Consider the following 26204-nt stretch of genomic DNA (forward strand, 5'->3'; position numbering starts at 1 on the left):
TAAGCAGTGAAGGGGTAAAGATTAGGGGCTGAGCCTTGGTGATCTCACTCATGAAATTCATAGGCATGTTTCTGTCACTGAACCTAACTGAATTAAGATTTTTCCAATAATAGAGATATTCCTTGGAATGCAGTAATGAACACTGTTAAAACAGATAAATGTGACCATGCGATCCCATCTTTCTCAAATTTTCAGAAATCTTCAAGACTTGCCCCATCCAGCATCTCAGCACTTACTTTCTTTACCTCTTGGGAAATCAGACTTGAAACCTCAGTTTTGTCAGTATGCCACAATGACATAAAGGGTTTGCATAAGAATGAATTTCAGAGTAATCAGACAGAATCTGCAATTGCTGTGGGACAGATTCTACTCTAATCTACATTCAGGCAATCCCAGATCAACAACAAAATTCAGACTTTCTTGTAACTTCCCTATTCAAATCTGAAAATTCTACAACAATGCTAGCTTTACTTAGTTCAATTTTACCAAGTGATAAGATTTTAATGAATTCAATTGATTTTGTTAGATATAGAAAACATTCAAAATTAAACTCTTAAAGTCTGGTATTAAAAACATTTGATGATGTTATGAAATAAAAACGTCCTCTGACAGTGACAGAGCACAAACTACAGGATTAATAATTTTGTTTATAATCTTTTTTCCTAAAAGAGTTGAAATAAACATTACAACCAAACTGTGGCTTTGCAAACTGGTAATCTCTACCCAGTTCTGGATCAGAATTTTTACCCCAAGTAGGGAAGCAAACATTAATACAAAAGTTGCTCATGACCTTCAGCATACTAACCTCTACAATGTCATCATCAAACAAGAGCCAAAATCCATGACTTTTCACAATAGTAATGTAATGCCCTCGATTAGGTCCACTAGAAAGCAAAACAAAAACCCAAAATATTAGAATGTACTACTGAGTCCATTTTGATAAGTCACGTTTCTTTATGAATGCAGAATTATAATTAAATGTTATGAAAAACATAGTGAATCCACCTGTGGTGTACTCTAGACATTTAGTCCTTTCCCTTTTTATTTTAACTGGTTGCAAAGCCAATCAACTGAAAGGTAAAGGTGTTATTTTCATCCATGCCAGAACCATTTAACAAATTATCCTACAGAACACTTAACAAGTTGCTCATGGTAGGCATCAAATACTTTTAAAACTGTAAGAACTGAGTATTGGAGGGGGGAAAATTGACCAAAATGATCTGTTGTGAGACCTACATGATGACAGCCTTTGGCTCTCATAGAGGTCCCAACTTTTTTAAGGTGCCTTATGAGGAAGGAGGCAGATTCATCAATTTAATCCAAACTTGTGGCTTTCGGAGACCTGAGACATTATTTCTTAAACAAGTACTGATTTACTATGAGGGATGCTGACTAAGTGGTTCAGCCCAAGACACATGCAAGTCCATGCAGCAGCAGGCTTTAAGTCCATACCCCCCACATTTTGCCAGGGATTGCTCTGCCCTTGGCAAACTCCTGCCAATAGCTTGTGATACACACGAAGGCACACTACCTTCCGCAGTGAACAACAACCGCCACCAAGTCGTACATCCGATCCAAGTTGACGGCGTCGCCAGAGGTGTTGAAGAGACGCAACTCCAGAGGAAACACGACCCGGTAGGACAGCTTTGTGTACCTGTGCAGCTGCTCCATATACTTGAATCTCTTGAGGTGTAAGGCAAGAATCATTGGCAGTTTTTTTACTCTCATCCTGTGAAACCATTAAGAATGCATATGATGAACACCTGACCAGTTCAAAACCATTCCCTCTTCCCTTAATAAGCAAAAGGCTGCATTACAAAAGCACTTTGTAAGTAACAATAATCAGCTAGGAGTAGCTTCTAGACTAAGACACATGCCTTCAAATCTGTCTGCAGGTTCTCTTATCCACACAGAAAATGCATTTGGGGTGTAAGGTTTCTAGGTATTTAAACAAAATAAATATCAAGGAGTAAGTTTGCCAGAGCCCAGGAAGGGCATGGTGAAACAGCCTATTTGCTTACCTCTTCTGCGCCTCCTGTTTACTGCAGCAAGTTTCACAGTAGTATTTCTGTTCACTACAGAGTGTCTCTGTGTTACTGAAGTCTCTGGAAATAAATACAATCATCATTTCTTTAAGGATATGAATACATTTGCCCCACTTGGGTGGACGAACTGGAACCCAAATGACACACAGGACAAAATCTTCACCCATTCCAGTTTTCTAAAAAATCTGAAATGACTGTACTGTGGTTTGCAAATGGACTAAGGATGTCTGGCTGCTATGATAAGCTATATTAGGAGCAGAGGCCCTCTACATGATACAAATGAAAGGTCAGGTGTCTCCAAATGGGACCAAATGGGTCTCTTACATAAAAGGGCTGCCCAGACTTGGGTATAATCACTCAATCCATTCTGTTTCTTTTTAAATTATTTGAAGAATAAAACAGCTTTAAGTGCACTTTTGCCATCCCCAAATATCTCATATTTTATGGTGCTCTTCCATAAGAAAGGTTTGAATCCTCTTATAAAGAAGAAATAAATTGAACTTAGTTTCCTGCGTCCTCTAATCTTTTAAACAGTCATCCAGAAGTTTTCAGGTTATACTTTTTCATTTTCTAGAAAATTTTGTAAATAATGATCAAGTAAATACACTCAGAGAGATAAGGGCAGTGGCTTTTAAAGTGATAAAGGCAGAGTTTTTAAAGTGATAAAGGCAGTGATGCTTTGATAGCATCTCTCAGCTCACAGAAAAGATTTGCTGGAAGTCACAGAATTGATACACTTTGGAGCAGAATTTTAGGTACCTGAAACCACTTAACTGTAAAAGAAAACCCAGTAATTATTTTTTTCACCTCTTGTGTTACATTGCAGCTGCACAGGTGTTTTGTGAATGCAGATAGAAGCACCAATCTTCCATTTTAAACACATGGGTTTTCCTATGACTTCAGGCCTTAAATAGCTATATCAGAACTCCAGAACTGTCTTATTGAGTGCCCCTACCTTGTACTTGACAGACTGCTGAACTCCAGGCAAATTCAGACCCGTTCAGACCCAAATAAATTCCCTTCTACCACTGCAGTTCACTTTCACGGAGCCTGACTCCACACTGTCTGCAACTTCAGCCTGCTCTCACAGTAGGCAGCACCAGAATTGTCTTACTAGGCAAAGGGAGGATTCTGGATGATTATTTCTTCCTGATATCATCACTCTAGGGGTAGGTGGGAGAGATGAAGACTACATAGTTTGCTAGGGCATAGATATTAGAAATTCATTACATAACTTCATGAAAGTTTAAGGTTGACAGAGCATGACAAATAAACACTTCATATGACTTCATAATATTTTTAACAACTGAGAATACTTTTACTGATTTATTCTCTTTGTTAAGGGCTTAACACTGAGGAGAAAGTGCTGAAATTTAGGAAAAAGTACATATTTTTGAAAGATTAGTTACAGCTAAACTTTGATCATAAATATTATTTTTTATTTAAAAGAAATGAAAATGTTATTACTGGGAAGGATTTGCTTCAGTGGTAAATGCTGATCTCAATATGTGATTTCACATTTGAATTTAAACATAAAATTAATTTAATTCAGCCAATTCTTCTGAAAAGCATAGTAACCTTTCAGGGAATTGTAAGTAAAGAGCCGAAACTTTAGGAAATATTAAGGTGAGTTATATGTGCAGAGAATATAAGACTCAGTAGAATGTGCTTGTGAAAGTTTTGTGTTGGCTGTTAGAGAAAGAGTCTGATATTTATTTTCAAAGCCTACAGTCTGAATTTTAAAAAAGCAAACAGATTTGGGGAATTTATTAGTTTTCTTCCCATCTCAAAGTGAAGCATGGAAAAATGTTTTTCTAACATGAAGAAACATGCAGATGGTAGAAATTTGATAGATATTGCTTTGTTCTATTTCAAGTCTCCTATGAAAGTTAATTAAACTCAAAGAATTTCTGAATTCCTTTTAAAATATACTAGTGATTCTGACACTTTTAATATCTATTATTAGTATGATTTACTATTATTAGTAGTGTTTATTTATTAGTAGCATTATGGTATCTATTCTTGGTAGTATTAGAAAAAAATGTTTCACTGAAAAATGGTGAGGCATTGAAATAATTTCAACTTCAATAACTCTTTCAGCAATCAAGAATTTTCAGCATGGCACTTCTAACAGATGTTGAATGGTTAAAAACAACAGATCACTGACTGGAGTTCACAAAGTCTGAATGTGCAAGAGCCACAGCCTTGCAGAACACTTCTCTAGGCCTGCAAAACTAGTTTCAAGATATGTCTGACTTTTTCCTGTCACATTAACAGTACAATCTGCATTCTGCTTATATGTTATTTTAGCAAGAAAAATAAATATTTGAATATACCTGCTCAAGATGTACTAAGTGCTTCTGCAGCCTCTCTGCTACAGTGCTTTTTATTGCTTATATGCATAAATAGTATTAATTTTGTGTTTTAAGGGATGAGACAATTATTAGTGTAATATAAATTATTACACAAGTCAGGATCAAACTGACTGATAAATATTGCAACTCCAAGTGGAAATAAAAACAACGGATATATACTATATTTTTTATAACACTTTTATTGCTTCAGGCCCAGCTGTCTATCCTGTGGGTTTAGACTATGTCAGAGGCTTGTATTCTTTCTTTTCTTTGGAAATCTTGAGCACACAAGGACTATTTACATTTTGAAAAACTACAAAAATAAAAGAACATTCATCTGCAGTGGTAAAGAGATTCATTATCCTTAAATGTTATCTTGCACAGCTTTTCTGTATTTTACCTTTTAAATGTAGCAGCCCTTAAAACTATCAGGACACATCAAAGCAGTTGTTAAAAAAAAGGAAACAGCAAAGATTCCAAAAAGAGTAATAACTTGGATGTTCCTATTGAAAGAAACCACTAAAGCACTTACATTTTGTGTAATAATGCATAATACCAGACAGCAATGAGAGGAATATCCTAACTGAATATATGTTTTCTAAACAGAGGTAGAAATGTTGCTAACATAAAACACAATAGAATAGATGAGAGGTGATAACTCTCCTCCTGTTCAATCTGCAAAAAGTGGCCTGTGCCTCCCACCCCAAAAAAATTAAAATCAGGATTTTGCTTTCCTTTGTTTCCAAAAGGAGCAATGGGTAAACTTCAAAATGCATGTCATGCATTTTGGAGTAAAGGCACTACACTGGAATGCATAAAGAAACTTAAGGCATACATTCTCCTCAGGATTGCATAGATCTCTCTTGGAATATTATGTCCTGTTCTAGACAGCGGGACTTCAAGAAAAACAGAGTTCAAGAAAGAGGTCCAATAGGAGAGAAGGCTGAAGAGTAATGAACATGTGTAGAGATCCAGAGAAGACAGCCTGAGAAGAAGTTGAATGACCTTAGGCTGTTTAAATTTTTAAAGAGTGATTACATTCTTCTTGTATGTAAAAGGCTACTGCAAAGGGGAATGGGGGCAACCTCTGGTTTATGTCTAGAGTACACAGGGCAAGTAGAAATAGGCTTGAACTGAAACAACAAAGATTCATATTACACAGCAGGGAAAACTTATTAGTACTAAAAAACAGGAACGACTGATATAGACAATCAAGATAATACTGCCAAAAAGATCTTCTGGAAGATGCTGGATAAGCATCCTCTCTGGCATGAAGGTAGGGGATAACCTCTTTGGAGTCACTTTCAACTCCACCATTCACTTGTTGGTTGCAGTTGTGCAGATGCAGTTCTTCCACACCTTAAGCTTCAGCCACTGTCTGTTCAGTAGAAGAAATGCTATTGGTATTTTTACTGAAGTACTTACTCTGCCTTTAGATAAAATGGCCATTCCTAAGAAAACATTTCCAAGAAGATGCAAGATCAAGAATGTAAATAAAAACCAGAAAAAGCTCTGAAGAACAGATGGTAACATCTATACAGCAGCAGTTTTTAACATGTTTACCAGACTCAGCTGTAAGAAAATGTCAGAGCTCAGTCTCCAGTACCACAGAACCAAATAACAACTCAGATTAGAAAGGGCCTACAAAGGCACTGCAGCACTCTTGAGCTCAGTGGGATTTCAAACTGACTTTGAACACCATAGGGAATAGTAATACTGGCAAGTTCAGGGTAGTGGCTACGAGTACTCAAAAGTGTGCAAACAAAAGCCTGTAATACCAATAAAGATTCAACTGCTGATTATTATGAAGAGGAAAGAGACTACAGGGGAAAAAGAGAATGCACTGCCTTCCAAAGCCTCTCTTTGGTTTGCTCACCTATTACAGGGAGGTTAATTAATGCAGTCTGGAACTACTTGAGGGCTAAGGACTGCCACAGTATCCTGTGGGAGACTGAACACTGAGAAGGAAGGAACTTTAAATTATAACAGAAGCTACTTAGTACAGTTGTCATATTCACAGAGACGTCACTGCTTTCTGATTCAGGACATAGTACCTCACATTCTCTCTCTTTCTGTAACTCTCACCTTGGGATGACACACCAGGAAGCCCCTCCTAGGCATTCCAGAATAACTGAATAATACAATTTCAACATAGATAGCAACTTTGACATTTGAAGGAGTTTGACCACTTGATAATCATTACCTTAGAACAGCAATATATTGTCTTAAAGATAGGTAGTGGTTTATTGTATTAGTGTAAAAACACTGGACATAATCACCCATGTAAGACTGAATGTTTCTAAGTTAAGAATATACTGGGAGCAGAACAGAAATTTAGAATAAAAGACTTCACATAATTTTAGGATGAGACAGAATAAGAAATTTTTGAGATAAAATAGACTTTTGAAATACTTTGCCCTCTATGGACTCTAGCACTCATTCTGCAAAACATGCACTTAACTTTTAATATGCATATAAATCCTAATCAACAAGTCACTTGTGTAGAAGCTTAAAGATAAGCACATTAAAATCTCTTTGAAGACAATTATTATTCTGCAGCAATTCTTCCAGACAAAAACACAATCAATTATTTTCCCTGGAAGTTGATTTATTTTCCTCTTTCAAATACATACATTGAAAGAGAAAGCAAGTAAAGCAAAGTACATTAATGTATATTTTGTCACTAGAGGAAACATCTAGTTTAAAGTCTTTTTCTCCTGCTTAGGGTAAGCTCAAATCTAAATGTTTTTCTACTTTTTTATACCTACTAGACCTGAAAAATCTAGCAGTTAAAATTAACAGCCAAAAAGATGCATTCATTTACCTTAGACAGTGTGTAATCGATGTGTTCTGTTCCACATCAACAGAAAGATCAAGAAAATCTTCATCTTTGCTACTAACCTGTTGCAAAAAACATACATGTAAAACAGAGATACCATACATCTAAATGGTGTTTCTATCTTCAGCAAATGCTAAGGATATTTGTTTCTGGAGAAGTTGCTCTTACATAAAAATAATTCATTTAAATGCTTTAATAGTTTTAGTTCAGTGTGAGTAATATTCAGTGTGATATTTATTAATAATTCTACCAATCCAGCTTTCATATAATTTAACTTCTGTCTATTCCACTTATACAATCCCACCAACCATGGACCATTAATGACAGCCTACTGTTCAGTAAAGGTGAACCATCCTCCCCTATATTATCTGAGATTATGTATGTTTCCTTGTTATATAACACAGTCTACTTTCTTTTATTATCAGAAATTTGTTTACCCTTTGTATAACACATTACAATATACATTCACTTTTTATTCTTACATAATTATTTCCACTATTAAGGATGCAATGAAGATCATTTCCAAATAAATTTCTGTCACAAAAGTCATACTATACCATGTTATCCTTTCTCTCTAGTGAGTACTGAAAAGTGTGAGTTTATACTTCTGGTTGACACAGCTACATTTCCCCATTGGATATTGTTCCTGGTCAATATTTTTGATTAAATTTTTAAAATATTAAAGGTAAAAATGGTTCAGTGATAATATTTTGCAAAATAATTTTGGTGTTACCAATCTTTTTTTAGACAGAACAAGATGAGAAAATTATACTGAAGAGTTTTTATCTAAAAAATTTAAGTCCGAATATTTTCAGAATGACAGATCCTGATTTTTGTATTGAAAATTATTTTTCACCAAGAGTGTTTAATCTCAAAGATGAAGTAATATTAACAAAAAAATCATCCAAATGTCTAATTCTTGCAATACTTCAACTGAGTCAGAAGATTGCAGAATTACTTACTGCATATGAATTCAGTCATATTCATTACAATATTTTTATTAAATGTTGCATGAACACCCCATGTTCTTGCATTTCCTTAGAGTAACTAAATCAGATGGGGAAAATAGTGAAGCCCAAATCAAGAACTTCTGTGAGGACCCATTGTTCTGGCAGAAGTCCCTCATTTTTGCAATGCTGTGGATGTAATAGTTATGTACCACCTTGAGCTCATGTTTGTGTTATGCCAGGGATACTATAAGCTTCGTGAATGCAGCCCATATCAGACCAGAATGCAGAGAAACACCTTTGGCTGGATTAATTTTGATATTATCAAAGATGTACAGAGGAATAATGAACACCCAACTGAAATGAAGAACAGTTTTTCAAACAAAAATCCTCCCCAAGACATGACTTGACTCACAGAGGACAGGAAACCACTAAACCAGCAGCAATTGACTGCAGTATAAATATACAGCTAAAATTTGAAAGATAAAGCAACAAAGCTTCAGAGGACATTGTGTCTCTACAGCTGGAACTAGACTTCTGTCAGACACACTGAGTATCATGAGAACTTAAGCACTTGAAAAAGTCCTTGGCAGGCATAATGCTTCATCTGAATGCCTTAAAGAAGCTAGGAATTCTACTATTTATTTCTGCATATCAGATATTTCCTGGAAGGGAAGATGAGCTACTTAGAGCTAGAAAAATACAGATTAAAACTAAAGGTAGCTGGAAAACCAGATGCAAACTACATTCTTTGTAAGTGAGACTAAGAACTGCTAAAATTGGAATGATTCTTCATGTACTACTTATGAATATTTTAGCAAAATAATAACTTTTAATCTGTTTTACTATTTTCCTAAGATTTCAAGTTACATTAATCCAAGGAAAACACACTGGAAAAATATCCTGCACAGTATACAGTATTTCTGTACTCAGAGGAAGCTACAGACAAGCTACATTTTCCATATAGTCTCATCACTTTGAATTACAAATATGGAATTGTGCAGTTATGCTGTTACCCAAGGACACATCTCACTTCACCACAGTTTCTCTGAGTAAACATTAGATACTGATTTAGAACTAGGCCACAACTATTTAAAGAAGCTTGTCAGTTAAAAAATAATTTTAACTTTTCACTAATTTTAACTTGCTATTACCCAAGGTTTTATAACTGAAATAGATTAAATAATTAATTTTCAGCATCTCTCTCATGTGTTCACTTTTACAAGCTTGTTCCAAACTTGCTCAAACATCTTATGTTGACTATCATTGTAGCTCTTCTCGCCATCCTCCTCTGACCAAGTTCCTGGAAGAGCCACATGTATTTTCTTGGAATATAGAGCTATTCTTTTATTATTAGAAATATCAGACTCTGTTCTTTTACACATCTGGTAGGACCAAGCTTCAGCTGTCTGAACCTCAGCTTGCTGTCTGAAGATACCTTCTCTGGGCACCTTCACCCATCTTAATGCAGCTAATCTAAAGTTGAGTTTTCTTTGAGGAAGCCCATAGTAGCAGCACTGATCTTAGTAAAAGTACATAATTCTTAGGCCAGATCAGTTTGCTGGCCCAGTTCTCAGCATTGCTGCACCAACAATTTTAACACCAGGAAGCCAGGACAAGCTGTATGGAACAAAACACCAGATACTGCTAAAAACTTTGTTTCATGAAACAGCCTAGGGACAGATGGAGAGTTTCCTGCAAAAGCTCTTTCACAATCTCCATCATCTACAGGAGTTGAGATAACTAGTTCATCCATGATGCCTATCAACTTTGCTTCACCGAGCAAAGGTTAGGTGATGTTAATTCCAACCTTTGTGGAAGGTCAGTGTCACTGGTCTCCCCAAAGATTTTTCTTCCTGTCTCTGCTACTCCTTTATGCAACCTCACAGGAACAATTAAAAAAAAATAATTTTTACATATAGCTCAAATATAAGACATTTCAAACTGACATAATCCTCTAGAAATTATTAGGGGGATAAAAGAAAACAGTTTGTTAATAATGAACCCTTGGTATATCTGTCAGACTCTTAAAATGGAATTAACATAAATAATCATAACATTTCACTTATTATATGAATATCATGTGAATACCTTCTCTCAAAGTTCCAGTGATAAGGAAAAGTATTGATTTACCAGCAAGGATTTTAACTGTAGACATATGTATTAGGACAGCAAAACTTGGCAGAGATTAGCCAAGTAATGCTTAGAAAAATAAATTTTTAGAAAAGAATATACTCACTTCAAGAAGTAAATTCTACAGGAATATCCACAATTCTCAGATGTCTGAAAAGATTCATATATTTATATATACAAAATGTATCTATCTATTAATGGGAAACAACCAAAAAAAAAATCTATCCCAATGCTTACGGTTTCACAGTTCAAACATCTAGTTTCGTTAGTCAGTGTTCCCTGAAAAATCTCATGCACCCAGGTCAGTTCCTGTTTATTGTTCTCTTCGGCTTCATTCATGTTGCCATTTTTCAGTTTCCCATTTTGCTTTTCCTGTTTCTTCTCCTCCTGCAAAATGTCTGCAATGGTGTTGAGCAGATAATTTAAAAACTCATGTGCATCCTGCTGCATGTAGTTGTCAAAGAGATCTGTGAAGAAGAGAGTCAAGATTTGTACAGCTGAATATCCTTTCCTCCAAGACTGAAAATTATTTTTTTCCCAAATACTTGTACTGGCCCTTGCTCAGCAAAGTATTTGGAGTCATTCCAAAGAACAGTTTTGCAGCCAGTCACCCTGGCCTCAGTGAAGTTACTCTGGGGGAGAGCTTCATCTCACCTAACTTCAGCTGTCTAGAAAGTTACACTCATTGGAGTTGCTTGTGTAGGCTCCCATTACAGTCAGTGAAGAAAGCAAGAGAGTGACTCATCCTAAATTATTTCCTTACACTAGACACTTACTGCCTAACTTTAGTCAGCACTGACTTCTATCCCCATATTCCAAGACCCTCAGACACTCAGGAACATCACAGAGTTTTGACAGTAAGTCACATGGCTGGGAAAATTGAGGCCATTGGATGCTGCCACATACTTGTGTACTGTGTCTGGGATGGAGTTACCTTTCCTCACAGTAGCCCAACAGGCTACTGTGTTGTGCTTTGTAGGTGTGCCTAAAATGGTGGTGGTGATGTACCAGTGTTTCAGCTGATGCTGAGCATCACTCATACAGCATCAAGGCTATCTCTCCAACCCTCATTCTGCCCAAAGGCTGGTAGACTGGGTGTGAAAGAGGTTGGGAAGGGGACATAGGTGAGGCAGCTGACCCAAACTGGCCAAAGTCATATTTTATGCCATGTGACTTCATATTCATCACTAAAATCTAAGAGAAAGATGTGTGGGTTTTCATTAGTAAGATATATCTCTTCCAAACAAACTTCTACACATACCAAGGCCCTGTGTCCCAGGTAGCACCTGGAAATAACCTGTTGATAGGAGGTAGAGAATAAATTCCTGTTCAATACTAATTGCTTGCAGTAAGAGGGGAAAATATCCCAGTGGTGACATAGTACAGACTTCTCCAGTAAAGACTTAACTCGCCCACCATGTCAAAAAAAAAAGTATGCATGTTCCCAGAAATGTGTATTTTTATCCCCCTGCTCCTGAGAAACTTCACATGGATTTCCTTAGAGAATATTGCACAGAACCGTTGGCTTTGTAGTGTCTAGCCTGGACATATAAGCAGGGTAATACACACTGACTCTGGCACTAATTTAAAAAAGCTGAAAACAAGATCCAGTCTTTACAAGTGATCCCAAACAGTGTGGGGGCATTTATCACTAGATGACTCAGAGTTAATTTTTTCATTATTTCAAAAGTCTGCTCTGAAATGAACAGTCTGCTCATTTATATGCTGTCACCAGGAAGCAATTTCTTCCAGGTGTTTGACTCATACTTTTTCTCTTCATTCAAAGCCTCTCTGTTTCTAATCATACCATCCACACCGATATGAATCCAGGCCAAAATGGAACTGTGACAGGCTCATATCCCTTAGACAGAACTACTACAAGATTAGGTCTATGCTGTGGCCAGCTTAATGGTCAAAAGGGGTCTGATGCTTCACCAAGTAAGACTGTGTCCACCACTTCCAAGAACCAGAGCAGCAGCTGATGTGTAATCAATGGACCACCTTATGCGTACCCGGCTCCTTATCCTCCAGGGTGTTCTGGAGCTGGTGGTGCCTGCAGCCTTCCTAGGTCTCACAGTTTCTATACTGCCAGCTGCCCTCAATGTGTCTCTCTGCCATACTCAAAAAAAAAAAAATTTAAATTACACCCGTGTCATGCTATTCCCAGCCCTAGCTCACCCTACAGTAAGGTCTGCCCCACCATGTTGTGAAAACATCATTAATCCACACACTTCTGGAAGCCTATGAAATCTGGTATGATTATTTCAAACATAATATCATATACACAGATACTAAAATAATAATACACCTCACAAAGTACTAAAGCAATTTACAAATCTAACCTGTGTTTCTATGATCATATTGCTTATTATGCATTTATACTTTTTTGATCAATGCATGGATACCTTAGAGAACTTTGGTTTTACACTTACCATTCTCTTTTCGTAACCTTGATATAAACTTCTTTGGTGGAATAACTCCAACTTTTTTCTTCTGAGTAGCAATACTGTGGAAAAGATCTGCCAGGCAAGTCAAGAGGTTTTCCTTCTTTTTCTGTTGGGCCTTGTATGATAATACATTTTCCCGAAATGGCCGGCAAAAATACAATGCCTGCAGCACGGAGTTACAGTAGCAGGTGTTCCCAAACTGCCATGCAAAATTAAAAACAAGCTTAATCCTTGTGCATCACAACAAAACTAGCTGTTCATCCAAATTCTGACTCCTGTCACTGTCACAAACCAGCTATTTTGCCATGTAGTTGCAGTAGAAATAGATTTCCACACCCACCATGACACTTCATGAAAAACACTATGGTGTTCTAAATTAACTAGGATGCAAAGTAAAGGTTTCCACTTGTAAGAAAAATATTTATTGCAGTGGATTTCATTAAGTTTATTTCCATATCTGGGCTCTATCTTATTGCTCAGTAGGAGAATGACTAATGTTTTTAATGGAAACAATTACTATATCTCTATCATTTCCAAGGGAACAAACAAGTGATTAAAGATTCTTTTCGCTCATTTTCTCCTTGGTCAAATAAAAAAGCTCCTCCTAAGAGTCACTAATGCAGAATGCTGTACCTAAACTTGTACATACTTTCATCACTTCCTCTGTCCTATTTCACACCTAAAATAGACTTTTAATTTTATTTAAGTGTATGTTCTAATCCCTGGAAATATTCATAGAACTGTTCTCTCTGGGGGTGTATAAAGCCATCTTCAAACATCTGATAGAGTTTTGCAACCCACTTTGCCTAAAATTGCAATATGAGCAGCACTTAAAAATAAAATACAATCCTGCAATAGAATAAGATTGGTAAAAGCAGGGGTGAAAAACAAAACAAATCCAAGGAATAAAGAAAATTTCAAGTAACATCAAAATGGTACTTACATTGACCAATCCAAAGTAGTGTTCATTGATTGGAAACTGCTCTGGGCCAATGTCTTTTTCCAGAGCAGAGGCATTGGTGCCCTACAAAAAAAAAAAAAAAAAAAAAAAAAAAAAAAGGAAAAAATGTCAGAAACTAAACCAACCAACAACAACAAAAACAGAAATTATTTAGAATATTAAGATTCTAAAGTAAAATTATGGACAGTATCAAGACAGAAAATAATTAATTCCTTTTAGCTATGATTAGTCAAGCTAACTCTGCCTTACTGTTAGGCAAGCACAACAGTCTCATGAGCCACTAAAAATATTTGCAGATCTGGATAGTTGAGCTGGCCTGGCATGGACCCTCTAGTAATAGATGACTAGAAATGAACAGGTCACAGTAGTGGTTCTTCCCACACCCACCTCCCCCTTATTTTTACTGTGTACATGGTCATCTGGATCCCATTACTCTCGTCTCATAAAGACAGTAGTTGATCTTAAGTACAACCCTCAAAATCAGTTCCTAGATGGAAGGCAGGTTTTCTAAGCATTACTGAAACTCCTCTGAATCCCTCTGAATTAAACATCAGCCTGTAACAATACTTGGGCTTCAGACTGGCACACAGTTCTAGTAACATCACAGATGCTAAAAGCAAATGCAATATGTGTGTCATTTTGTCCTATCTAACTTTAAAGAGCAGATAAATCCAAGCCCTGTTAGATCTCTTAGTCACTGCCCTAGTGTGGCAAGTTATCTTCAGCTATATCTTCAACACCAATGTTGTTTAGGTGACTGCTGGTGTGAAAGCACAACCACTAGTTTGGTATATTACCTGTCCTTTGGCTATATTAAAATGCCCATTTTTGAACAAGCTTAAATTATTAAGCAAGTAAGGTAGCTGCTGCCAAAGCAAACGTCATAATTCCTATACACATACATTGGCTCCATCCTCTGACACCCTCACTTCAGATACTTATAGATGTTGATGAGTTGCCCTCTCAGACATCTCTTCTCCAGGCTGAACAGGCCCAGCTCCCTCAGCCTTTCCTCACAAGAGAGATGCTCCAATCCCTTACTCATCTTTGTTGCCCTCCACTGGACCTGCTCCCAGAGCTCCAAGTCTCTCCTGCCCTGAGGAGCCCAGAACTGGACACAGCACTCCTGATGCAGCCTCACCAGGGCTGAGCAGAGGGGCAGGATCACCTCGCTCAGCCTGCTGCCAATGTTCTTCCTAATGCACCCCAGGACACCATTGGCCTTCTCATCCACATGGGCACACTGCTGGCTTGTGGACAGTTTGTTGTCCACCAGAACCCCCAGGTCCTTCCCTGTACAGCTGCTTTCCAGCAATCCCCAGCCTGTGCTGGTTGCTCCTCCCCAGGTGCAGAACCCTGCACTTGCCTTCACTGGATTTCCTCTGTCGAGGCCCTTCTGAAGGGCTGCACAGCACTCTGGGGTATTGGTTGCTCTTCCCTGCTCTGTGTCATCACCAAACTTGCTGAGGATGTCTCTGCCTGTTCATCTAAGTCATTAATGAATAAGTTAAACAATTCCCAATATTGAATCATGGGGGACACCTCAAGTGTCAGGCCTCCAACCAGAACCTGTGTCACTGATAGTGACTCTGGGATCAACCAGTTCTCAATCCACCTTGCTGTCCACCCATCTAGACCACACTTCTTGAATTTAATTATGAGGACATTGTATGAGACAGTGTCAAAAGCCTTGGTGAAGTCAAGGTAGGCATTTGCTTAGACTTCATCAGCTAAAATTTTCAAACTGGTAATCAGATTTAAAATTCTCACGTCCCTTCCCCATCTTCTCCCCAAGGAATGATTTCTGTTTCCCCACTGCACCTACCATCACCACTGCTTGCCAAATTAGATTATTATTTCATGCCAATTCATTAAAAGAAGATTTAGTCAACAGAATTAGCAGTGTGAAACTCAGTACAGGTGCTCTTTGAGAATTTGCAAGCCTTGAAAGTAAGACATCTCCTTTAAGTTGGCAGGTTCAAGAAAAGCTCCGAAGATTTCATATTTCACATCCCCTTCTCAGATATTTTTCCATTCTCTCTCTTTCTCTCACATAACACGGAGTTCATTGCTCAGACCATGTTATTTCCCAGAAAATCCTTTGAATCTGAAGTACTTTACAAGCACGAGCCTTTATGAGAAACTTCATAAGGGATATATGGTGTCACCAGATTCTGCTAAGCCTTGGCAAGAAACTTGGAAAAAAAGATTGATTAATACAAAGCAATTATTGGCTACCATTCAACAGAGATGACAGTGTGATAATTATGTAAGTCTCATATGAAGGTTAGTTGCATTGCTTGGAAAGTCAGCCTTGCCAAAGATGCACATATTCAGCAAAGTATTCCAAGAGGGAAGAAACTGATAAATATTTATCTATCTGATATTAGCAGTGAAGCAAACAGCCACTGTTACTCTTAAACCTTTGTCTGATACAAGAGAAACATGACTACAGAAGATTAATGCAGCTTGAGGAAAAACATCTTCATATTAATACTCATAGTACAGCATTCAGATCAAAGTGAAAGTTTTCTTTGAATTCATTTTGAACATTACAATCAAGTTCCCTAAACAAAAAATGAAATGGTTGTTTTTTCCAGTTTTGTAGGAAGTATTGTCCACATTGAAATAAATTCTTCCTCTACAGTTCATGGAAAATATTATCTCTAGAAAGTAACCTCCTACACTTTCATAAAACTACAGGTTAGTGCATTCTGTTAGACAATTACAATGCAAGTGCTCTGCTAACTAGTTGCTCCTAGTTATATTTGCCTTTTCTCCAGGGCCAGGGTTTCTTACATCAGAGGATGCCAGATGGTTGGAAAAACCCTTTCTTGTATTAAAATTTTCTTGTAAATATTGTGAGAAAGATCAAGAATCAGGATTTATCAAACAAAATTATCACTGAAAACCAAATAAATTGATGATCTATGTTAACCAGTCTTCATATAAAAACCCAATATTGCATGGAAATTTCCAAAGTGCTGTTGAAAAAACCACATGTTTAGTAACATCCAGGCCTTGGCTGCTGTAAATATAAAATAAAGTAGTGAGGCTAAATTAAATCTTTGAGTAAACTGACATAACCTACTCAGACTTCACTAGGAGTAGGGCCTTCTTGTATCAAAGGGAATTTTAGTCTGATTTTTATTTATTCTGAGGTTTCCAAAAAGATACTGTTAAATCCTTGGAAAAGAAGTTTAGGAACATAGGTAAGAAGCAGAGACACCTGGTGCTTTAAAGAAGAATATATTCCTTACATGGAGAAAAAAATGTAGACAGGCTACTTAGTAAAACTCAAACCATGTCACATTGCATATAAATTACTTGTTTTGCACATGAAGTCTCTTCAATAAGTAGTTGACATAAGGACAGAAGAAGGAAATTTTTCCAAGAAAGTATACCAGAAACTGTACACCCAATCCAGGTTTAAACTGGAAAAAATATATTATTAGGGATGTGTTAAAGGTGGTTCAGAATTCAGTTTAAATCAACCATATCAAATGGAAAACATTAGTTAGTCTGTTGAGGTTAATCTACAGCAAGCGTCAACCATGACTATTTTTTCAGTGTGTTTGTGTTTGTTCTCACTCTCAGGAAGTAATTTTAATTACTTCTACACTGAAAACCTGTTCAGACATTTTAATGCAACCACTCTCTATTGTTTCATGAAAGCTTCAGCTAGGAGAAATATCCTACAACAGCTGAATCTACTGTAGTTCCATAAAAATAAGCAGGAGCAGCAGTGTAGCTACTGTAGAGCCTGAAATGAGGAGAGGCTGCATAAGTCAATGAAGTGAGATTTTGGAGTATTAAATAGAATCATATCAAAGTATAGAGACAGTAAAGGAGACTGGCTCCTTCTTAAAAGAATACACTAGTGAAGGAAACGTATCCAGACCTAATGAGAGTGAGAACTAGGTCAATGTGGAAACTCCTACTATGTATTCTGTGGTGTTGGAACCTTGATTTCTCAGTTTTACCACTTAATTCAACAATCAGTATTCAGCCCTTGTAAAAAGACATACAGCTGGAGACATAGCCAAGCACAGGTCAATTCAGGCCAAGATTTTTGCCACAGCATGGCTTCAAAAACATTTGGCCCATATGACCTATATTTTTTCCTCTTGTTATTTTGCCCTGGACTTTCCAAAGAGTAAGACTGATGGTTTTCTTTTCAGCTGAAATTTCTGATAATGTTGCTAAGAGATTCATTTGTGCTTTTGATCACATGAAACAGATTAGGTAAAAAAAAACCCTGAAGTTCCTTTACACTTTAGCATATATATAAAAAAACTTCAGGATAAAAAGAAGTAATCCAATTGGTTCAATAAATCACATGTAGCAAAGTAATCTAAATACAATTACTTTATGGAGGATGAGAAATGGACAAGAGCTAATATGAAATATAGTGTCAACAGGAGACAGAAAAAGAAGACTAAACTTCATACTGTGACAGCTATAAAAACGGTACTAACTTTCTAGAAATATATATGTGTTTAATTTAAAGTAAATGGATACAGTGAAGAAATTAGGACTCTTCATAAGCCACCTTATGTTATTTAGTGATACCCACCCCAAGTGGGTAGCACTAAATAGAGACATGGTATGAAAAATAAAAAATTAATTAAATTTTTCTTTGTATGGAAAAATATGTCTGTACAAAGACAAAAAAAAAAGAAATAAGAAGAAATATTTTGTTCACAAGAAAATCTAAAAAATATAATGGAAAAACACATAAAAATTGAATAACTAAAACAGAAACTTAACTACACAAAGAGAAAGAGATTAATGAAGGAAGATGGCTGATCCATGACAAAGGGTTTCAGATCATATACATTTATAGACTAGATTTCTTTTTTCTTAGTATTCAGGGAAAGTGAGAGAAACAAGATAGTTTCCTGAAGGGAAAAACTGAAGACTTAAGACAAACTAATGGTGATGTTCTGGCTGGTAGAAGAGAAATTAGAGTAAAAATAGAAATGGCTTCAGGGCTAGGCAGTTTGAATTTAAGGATTTTGGAAGGCACAGCACATGATAGGAAAGGAAAAAAGAAAATAAAGAAAGATGGGGAAAGCCTCCTGGCCAACAAATGGCAGTGAGAGATAACTCAAAAGAAGAGGCAACTGTAAAAATCCCGAAATTAGCTCCCACAAAAAAATTAAGAGTCAAAGGAGAATTAGTAATAGCATAGCATGCAGCACACATGCAGCTGCTTTCAAAGATGCATCACCTGTCCCCAGTGCTGGACTTTGGCTATCCTCAGGAACAATCACAGCTTTCAGAGAGGTTTAGTTAGTATGAAATAGCTGAACAAGCCTTCTTAAAAGCTCATAGATATTAGATGCCAAACGTGGAGAATTTCTGTAATTTTTTAAAGTGGAAGTCCCCCAAGATGGTTAAATTTAACCACATTAGCTCTCTCTTCATTCTGTGAGGAAATACTTTTTGTTCTTCCAGCAAAGCTGTTTTGGGTCTTTTTTACCACAAGAAGAAAGAGGAAAGAAATGATTCTATGAAAACACAGAGGGGATCATAGTAAACAGCAAAAGAACCTTGACTGACTGAAAAATGACTGTGTATTAATTTTTTTTTAGGAAAGATGATTTATCAAAATGTAAAAGAGCCTTCTGTTCATTAAGGAAAATTATAAGAGCTTGAAAGGAGAGGTCTAACCTTTTTTCTTGCTGGGTACACTAAACTATCTCTATTTACAGATCTAAGTATTACATATACCACAAAAAACATCACCCCTATATACTGTGTGGTTTCCAAGAAGCGGATAAAAATTGCAAGACCTGAAATCCTGAACCACTTAAAACCATGGACAAAGTTTTTAAGGTACTCACTCTTACATAGCTAATAAACTTGGTTTTCTCAAAGCAACAAAGTACTGCAGGTGAGGTTCTACTGAAGTGTTGCAAGTCCAGTGTCTACATCCACAAGTAATTTTTTAAAATATTGACCTTTAAACTTTCTAAGATTAGATAGCTTTTACCAAACTGCAACTCAATATTCTCTTGTGAGTCTTTTTGTATCTCCAGCTTCATTGTTCTTGGATTAATGGCACCCAGGCTTTTGCTGGAAGAAGCAGCAAAACCATTGGTTTGGCCAGTTTCCTTCTTCAGAATGCATAGCCTCAAGATGGTCTGATGTGTCAAAATGGAACTAAGATTTGCTTACAAACTATTAACGTCTTCAGTAACATTTTTGTCTAGACCACATAGACTGCATATGTGCTGCCTCAGAGCATTTTAAAAGCAAGGCACCTTCTAAACTTTGCCACAGCTGCACCAGCTGGAATACTCTGATAACCTGGAGACAGAAGTAGGAATACATTCATTACATCTCCATACAAAGTGAGTAATGAGGGCTGCTGCTATGTTGCGGGACAGGTTAAGAATTTTTTAAAAAAAATTTTATAGTATTTTTCTTTTAGAGAAATCCTCTAAGGACCTGAGACAAGTGTAAGATTCCGCACATGAAGAGAAGAATCATCATGTCCAAACAGCTGACTAAGGTAGTAAAGTTTTAGAAATGCAAGAAAGAAAAGGGAAGTCTCTGTGTCACCTAAGATGAATAAGCCACAGTTATTGCAGTATTATTTTAAAAATCCCCAAAACCATAACAACAAATGTTGACAACATAACAAAATCTTGCAGGTGGTCTACTAAGATCTTAAAGTAACTTTCCTGTTTAACTTGTCAGTGGTAAGACATCTTACATCCAGGTTTGGATGCCTGGTTTCAAGGAAGATAAAAGTAACTGGAAAGAGTCCAAAAGAAGCCAGTCAAAGTGGAAGACTCAACTCTAGAGAAAAGTGACCTATAAAAAAGGGTTGAATGGGGTTGTGTTGCATAAGACAGAAAAGGCTCCATAATGCAGGAAAGGGCATGACAGTATTTGAAAGTCTACAGTTTGTTACAGAAAGGAACTAATCTGTTCTTGGTCTCAGCAATGGACAGGATTAGAAGTACCAAGCTCAAATTACCGTAATGTAGATTCCAGTAAGACATTAGGAAATGCGATGTCGTTCCTATCATTGGCAATCTCCAACTTTGGCTGACCTACATCAGAAATAACATAGGTTTATCATATTTGGTGGATAGCTGGAGACTTTATTGTCATAGGATACGTTACATACAGCTGTTATGATGCCATTAATTGTGAAATCAAAAAATCAAATTAAATGACTGAAACATGCAATATCCAGTAATGGCTGGTTTGAATCCCTCAGCACAACAGCCTTTTCTGCAATGGCTGAGCATACCCAGGAACATGCTTGCAGTGGAGTCCTGACAGTGGGGATGCTTCTTCCCCAGAAGCACTGATATTCTGGGGTGCTAAGCACACAATGTAGGTAATAAATATATGCAAGCGTACCTACAAAACCGCCAACGAAGGACAGTTTCTGAGGCTAAAAGAGGTCAGCAGAAGGGAACTGGCTGACTGCTTCTCTGATTGGCCAGGATTTAGACTCCACAGACTGTGGCTCTTCAAATCCATCAGAACGTCACCTCCTATGTGGCACTTGCCCACCACACACAGTTAATCTGGGTCCAGACTCTGCTTTTAATGTAATATCTTCCACAATTCAGATTCACTCAGCCTTGCTGAGCTATAACTAAGAGGTTCCTTTACTGAGGTGTTTAGCATAACCACTGTTTTACTCTTAATTCAGCAATATGAAGCCAAAGACTACATGCATCTAAAAGAAACACACTGTACACTGCACATTTTGTTCATGAATTGTCCTTTTGTGTTTACTTTCTAAGCAGCTAGTAAGTACATAATAACCACTTTAGCCTTCTAAAAGTATTCATGCAAGACAAGCCTCAGCCATTACTCCAAGTTTACTTTAGGAATGATACATTAGGAGGTTTCTCATCCAGAATATACTCCTCTATCCAATAAAAAATACCTTTTGTGAACTTCTGTTCATCTTCTGATGGAATGCACACTTTCTGTTTGTTAGTCCAGTACCCATTTGTCAGCCATAGTCTCAAGTTTCTCATTACTTCAGAAAGTTATTACAAAGATTAGACTTCATATTCTCCATTCTTATCATATTTTTGTTTCTATATTTTCTATATTATATTGAAATTGTGCACGATTGAGACTATGCTTCTAAACCTGTATTGCTTGAACTCTCTAATCTTATCAGACGTAAAAATTTATTTTCTTTTATCAATCTAAATATGCATTCAGATATCTCTTTTTAATGTCTGGCATATATTATTTTGTCTTTATCTGTATTTATGGGAAGATATATAAGACATGAAGAACTATATACTGCAGGTTGTCCAAATGAATAAATCCAGTTGAAAATCATAGTGATCAATTCTATAACTGAATAATATTATTTTTCCCGTATGAAACAGGATTTTAGTATTTTTGCAGCCTTAAAATTGTAGAGGTTTTTTTGCATAAAGCCTTTTTCAAATATGTTTGTAGTTTGAATCTTCATTCTGCCAATGACCTATATTCAAACAAATGCTGCAATTAGTCTCTAAAATCATGCTATTAAATTTTAAAAATCCAACATTTATTCTTATTTGTTTCCTGAATGTAGAGACTCCTAGGCTTGTATGTTTTTTCTCTACAACCAGTTTCCAGAATTGTTAGAAACTCTTTGTTTGCTTGCTTGTTTATTTTTAAATGAAAGCTGCAATTCACAGGTGTTCACATAATTCCTGATTAATTGTGTGAATGTTTTCATGCAGAAAACCAGCTATTTTTCTGAAATGCATAACTATAAGACTATGAGAAGAAAGAATAACATAAAACTCCAAGATTAATCCAAGGAACTGCAACTTTTATTCCAAAGGATATCTATACTACAACTACCAGGAGTAACCATCAGATGATACCTTGTATCAGACAAATCTGAATGTGTTTAGATTATTCTGTTCATTAATTGTCAGAACACTATGAAGTTCTAATTGGAATATTTTAAATACTGTTACAAAATTATGAAAGGGAGGGAATTAATAACTGTTCTCAACAGAATTCTAAAAGAGAGAAATATGATCCACAGAGTTTGTTAGCCAGATCAGTGTAAATGTATGTCAATACATCTGAAGTGGTTAGATGTTCTTCACTGCACATAACAGTAATATCCCTAGGCCACAGCTGCAGCATGAGCTTAACTCAGAACTCAAGGCTGTACCTAAAGCTCATGAACAGAGAAACATACTGCAGAAGATTTCAGCATGCCTGTCTACATTTGAACCAGGATTTGGTACTTGAGTCATTGAGTTATTCCACAGAAACAATAACAAAAGAGAATTACAGCATTATAGGGGCTACATCACATCCCTAATTGGTGCCTGCAATCTACCAGTGTTAGAAGGTACTGACTGTTGGTACTCCTTCAAATAGAGTTTTTTCAATTTATCTTATGCTTCTTCACATCTGTTGTACCTGTCCTACATAAAAGATGACAACTGCATATTGTATACATCCCTCAGTGGTGAAACTGGTGTGCAGGTGAAGTGAATGAGCTTTTACAGGGGCTGATGGGCAGGTGAGTTGAACATCCTGCGGACTACACCTCCCTTCTCAGTGAACATGGCCATAATGCTCACATAAGAATCCTACTGATTCCTTCAGGCACAGTTGCCTTCATCCCCTCCACCCATTCAGAACAAGTTTTAGCACTTAATTCTCATTAAGCAAAACAGTGAATAAGAACTAGATTGCTACTATTATAACTTAGGGGACAAAGGGACAAACCTGGTAAAAGACAATAGAGAAATTTTATTTAATTCTAGAAAGTTGTGCATTTAAATATTTACTACAAGTAAATGTGCCAAGTGGAAACTTCCCCCAAATAAACCAATATTTACTTCTTACTGGCTAGCTCCTACTGTGTCTGTCTCAGCATGTGAGAGTTTATCCAGTACTAAGTATCTTTTGAAAGTGAATTAAATACTGTCCCTGTCTTTCTTGCTTCACTACACTTGTTTTGATCCTTCCTGAAAAGACTAACATGCTCTAGATCTTCAGGAGATCAAAACTGCAACCCAAGATACCAAATATCTGGCAGTCAACTAAATAGCAAACATACATCCAAAAATGCTGGCTAGCCAGATTTTTCAATTAATTCAGTTAAATTTCAGTAATATTTTTCTCTTCAGGACATGAGACCAAACACTGGACAAACACACACAAAAAACTTTGTCAAGAAAGGACTACCGTTGAAAACACAACCTAAGCTGCATTCAGGGAAGGACAAGTATTTCAGCACCAATTGCTGCCTGTCTCTCTTCCTCTACTCTCCATGCCACCCCTAAAAATCAACCAGACATAATTGTTTGAATTCTGGGGGCTTTTTTTTTTCAAAAACTGAAAAACCCTCTGTGAACACTCTAAAGTGGAATGGGAAAAAATAAAGACCAGAACCCCTTTTTTAATTACTGAGTTTAGCCAGGTTAACAAACTTAGAAACCTACTATTATGTAACATTATATATTACCTAAGAACTACACAGCTATTTCTTAGTCCACAACTTGTCAGTAGCTCAGTTTTCAAGCACTATATTATAGTGCAGGAGCAAGGTCTGAGAATCAGCATCTCAGCATCTTTCTAGATAGATTTCTACAGATGTCCTAAATCAAACTAGAGCTGCAAATATTTAGGTTTTAAAAAAGCAAAGGTTTACTTTTATACCTCTAGCCCTCTGGAAGGTTGTCACAGCTCCTTCTACAGATCATTGGTTCAAGTCCATCACCTCATCAGAGTGGACACATTTTTGGAGGAGCCATAATACAATATTGTCAACACTTGCAAGAATTTGTATTTCTCTTACAGCCCCAAATTCCTGTAGCTGTCTAAAACTCCATTGTTTATACCTAAAAGAACTTCCAGTCCCTGAGGGTTATCCAGAAGAAGCTAAATGTGACCAACACAACATGGCATCTCTAAAAGCTAAGTACACAGACCTCAAGGAATATGTAGCCTTAAAATATCATTAATATTACATCGACTGCACCTTCTGTCACAGTACCATGAGCTAGAATTGCCTTAAAGTACGAATCCTTGTATGCCTTTTCTGCTTGGGGCTCTCCTTCTTCCCTTCGGTCTCTCCATCTCTCAGATGCTACATTTGCAGCACACCACTGCAACAACCTCATCAGTTCTGCTGTGAATCTGTTCAGTCTTTGGGAGAAGTGTGCTGCGTACAAGTGCACTGCCTGAAGCACATGAAAAAGTCAGAGTTCCTAGCACTTTATGCCAAGGTATTACATCCACCTATGAGTCTCCAGCTCCCCTTCATGCAGTGTTCTTTTATACAGTTTGCAAGGCATTACATCCACCATTAATGAGTAAAAACTGAAGCCTGTCTCAGAGAGAAGGTAAGTGCACCTAGGTTTTCTCCGCAGTCCTGTACCATTTCCTGAACCTCTTTTTGCAGTATTTGTTGCTCACTGGACTGGAAATCATTAAGAACAATGAAGAGTTCAGAAAACTTGTTACTGTTGGTGAAGAAAGGTGAGCATCCAGGTTATTATACCTCAAATCTGGATTTTATATTAATTCTTTTAAGCCCAGAATCAACACACCCTCCCTGCATTTCAAACCATGTATTTCAAAGGGAGGGCTGAGGTTCAAATCAAACCTATGCATAGGATTTCCCAGGCATCTCATTTGCAACCAAAAAGCAATCCCACTTAAGTGGAAGTGTGGACACGTGGAAGGGGAGCAGGCTTGCAATTTGCACTCCCTCACTCAGACCCCGCAGGAGCCAGGCCTCTGGGGTTGTGCCCATTGCCTTACCCTAGAGACAGGCTCCATTCTCCAGGGCAGATCAATGGTATGTGTGGCATCAGCAGCACAAGGCATGCTGGGGCACCACATGGAGGCAAGCTGGCAACTGTGTGTAGCTGCTCTTGAAGAACCTGGAAATAAGGGTGAAAAATACAGACTAAAAAATGAAAATTAACAAAAATATGATTCTCTTCTGTTTGCATTGGGATGCTTAGCATGCAACCATTTATTTGGCAAGTTTGCTACAGTCTCACTGTATTAAAAAGTCTTTGACATAGTTTGAGCTTTTCCTCCTGCCAAGAAGTTTCAAAAACCTAAATCAAATTAAGTGCTCCTAGTTTGTTAAAATTTAAATTAAACCCAAACACAATGCAGAAAACATAGTTTCAACTGTTCCATGGGGAGAAAAGTAGCAAAGTGAACATAGTAAACAAAAATATAAACGTTTCCTTATTCCTTCCTAATTGCCTGAGTGGTTTTGAGAAAGCCAAGTGATTCAAGAGTACTTTACAAACACCAGTTCTCTTCGAGCAGCATATAGTGCAAGTTAAACCCTGTTAGCTCTAAAGCCAAGACTTCTAGAACAGGCACCTAGGTGTTATTCGGCATCTAAACATCCTCGTTTTCTATGTAATCTGAGGAGCTCCCGGCCCTAGGAGACCACAGAGTGCCTGCCTGAGAGGGTTAAACAGGGTCATTGATTTAATGC

General features: G+C 37.0%; 1 protein-coding gene across 1 annotated transcript in view; it reads right to left on the bottom strand.

Annotated features, from left to right (window-relative positions):
- USP46 (ubiquitin specific peptidase 46) overlaps positions 1-26204 on the bottom strand; it is a 33587-nt gene that overhangs the window by 6556 nt on the left and 827 nt on the right. Inside the window, exons 2-8 of the mRNA XM_021528765.3 lie at positions 13709-13789; positions 12751-12964; positions 10556-10785; positions 7224-7300; positions 2022-2105; positions 1532-1729; positions 806-884 (exon numbers count right to left, since the gene is read on the bottom strand). Coding sequence (XP_021384440.1) covers positions 806-884; positions 1532-1729; positions 2022-2105; positions 7224-7300; positions 10556-10785; positions 12751-12964; positions 13709-13789 — 963 coding nt within the window. The remainder of the gene's footprint in view (positions 1-805; positions 885-1531; positions 1730-2021; positions 2106-7223; positions 7301-10555; positions 10786-12750; positions 12965-13708; positions 13790-26204) is intronic.

Source organism: Lonchura striata, chromosome 4, assembly GCF_046129695.1.
Source record: "Lonchura striata isolate bLonStr1 chromosome 4, bLonStr1.mat, whole genome shotgun sequence".
In the NCBI taxonomy this organism is placed as follows: Eukaryota; Metazoa; Chordata; class Aves; order Passeriformes; family Estrildidae; genus Lonchura; species Lonchura striata.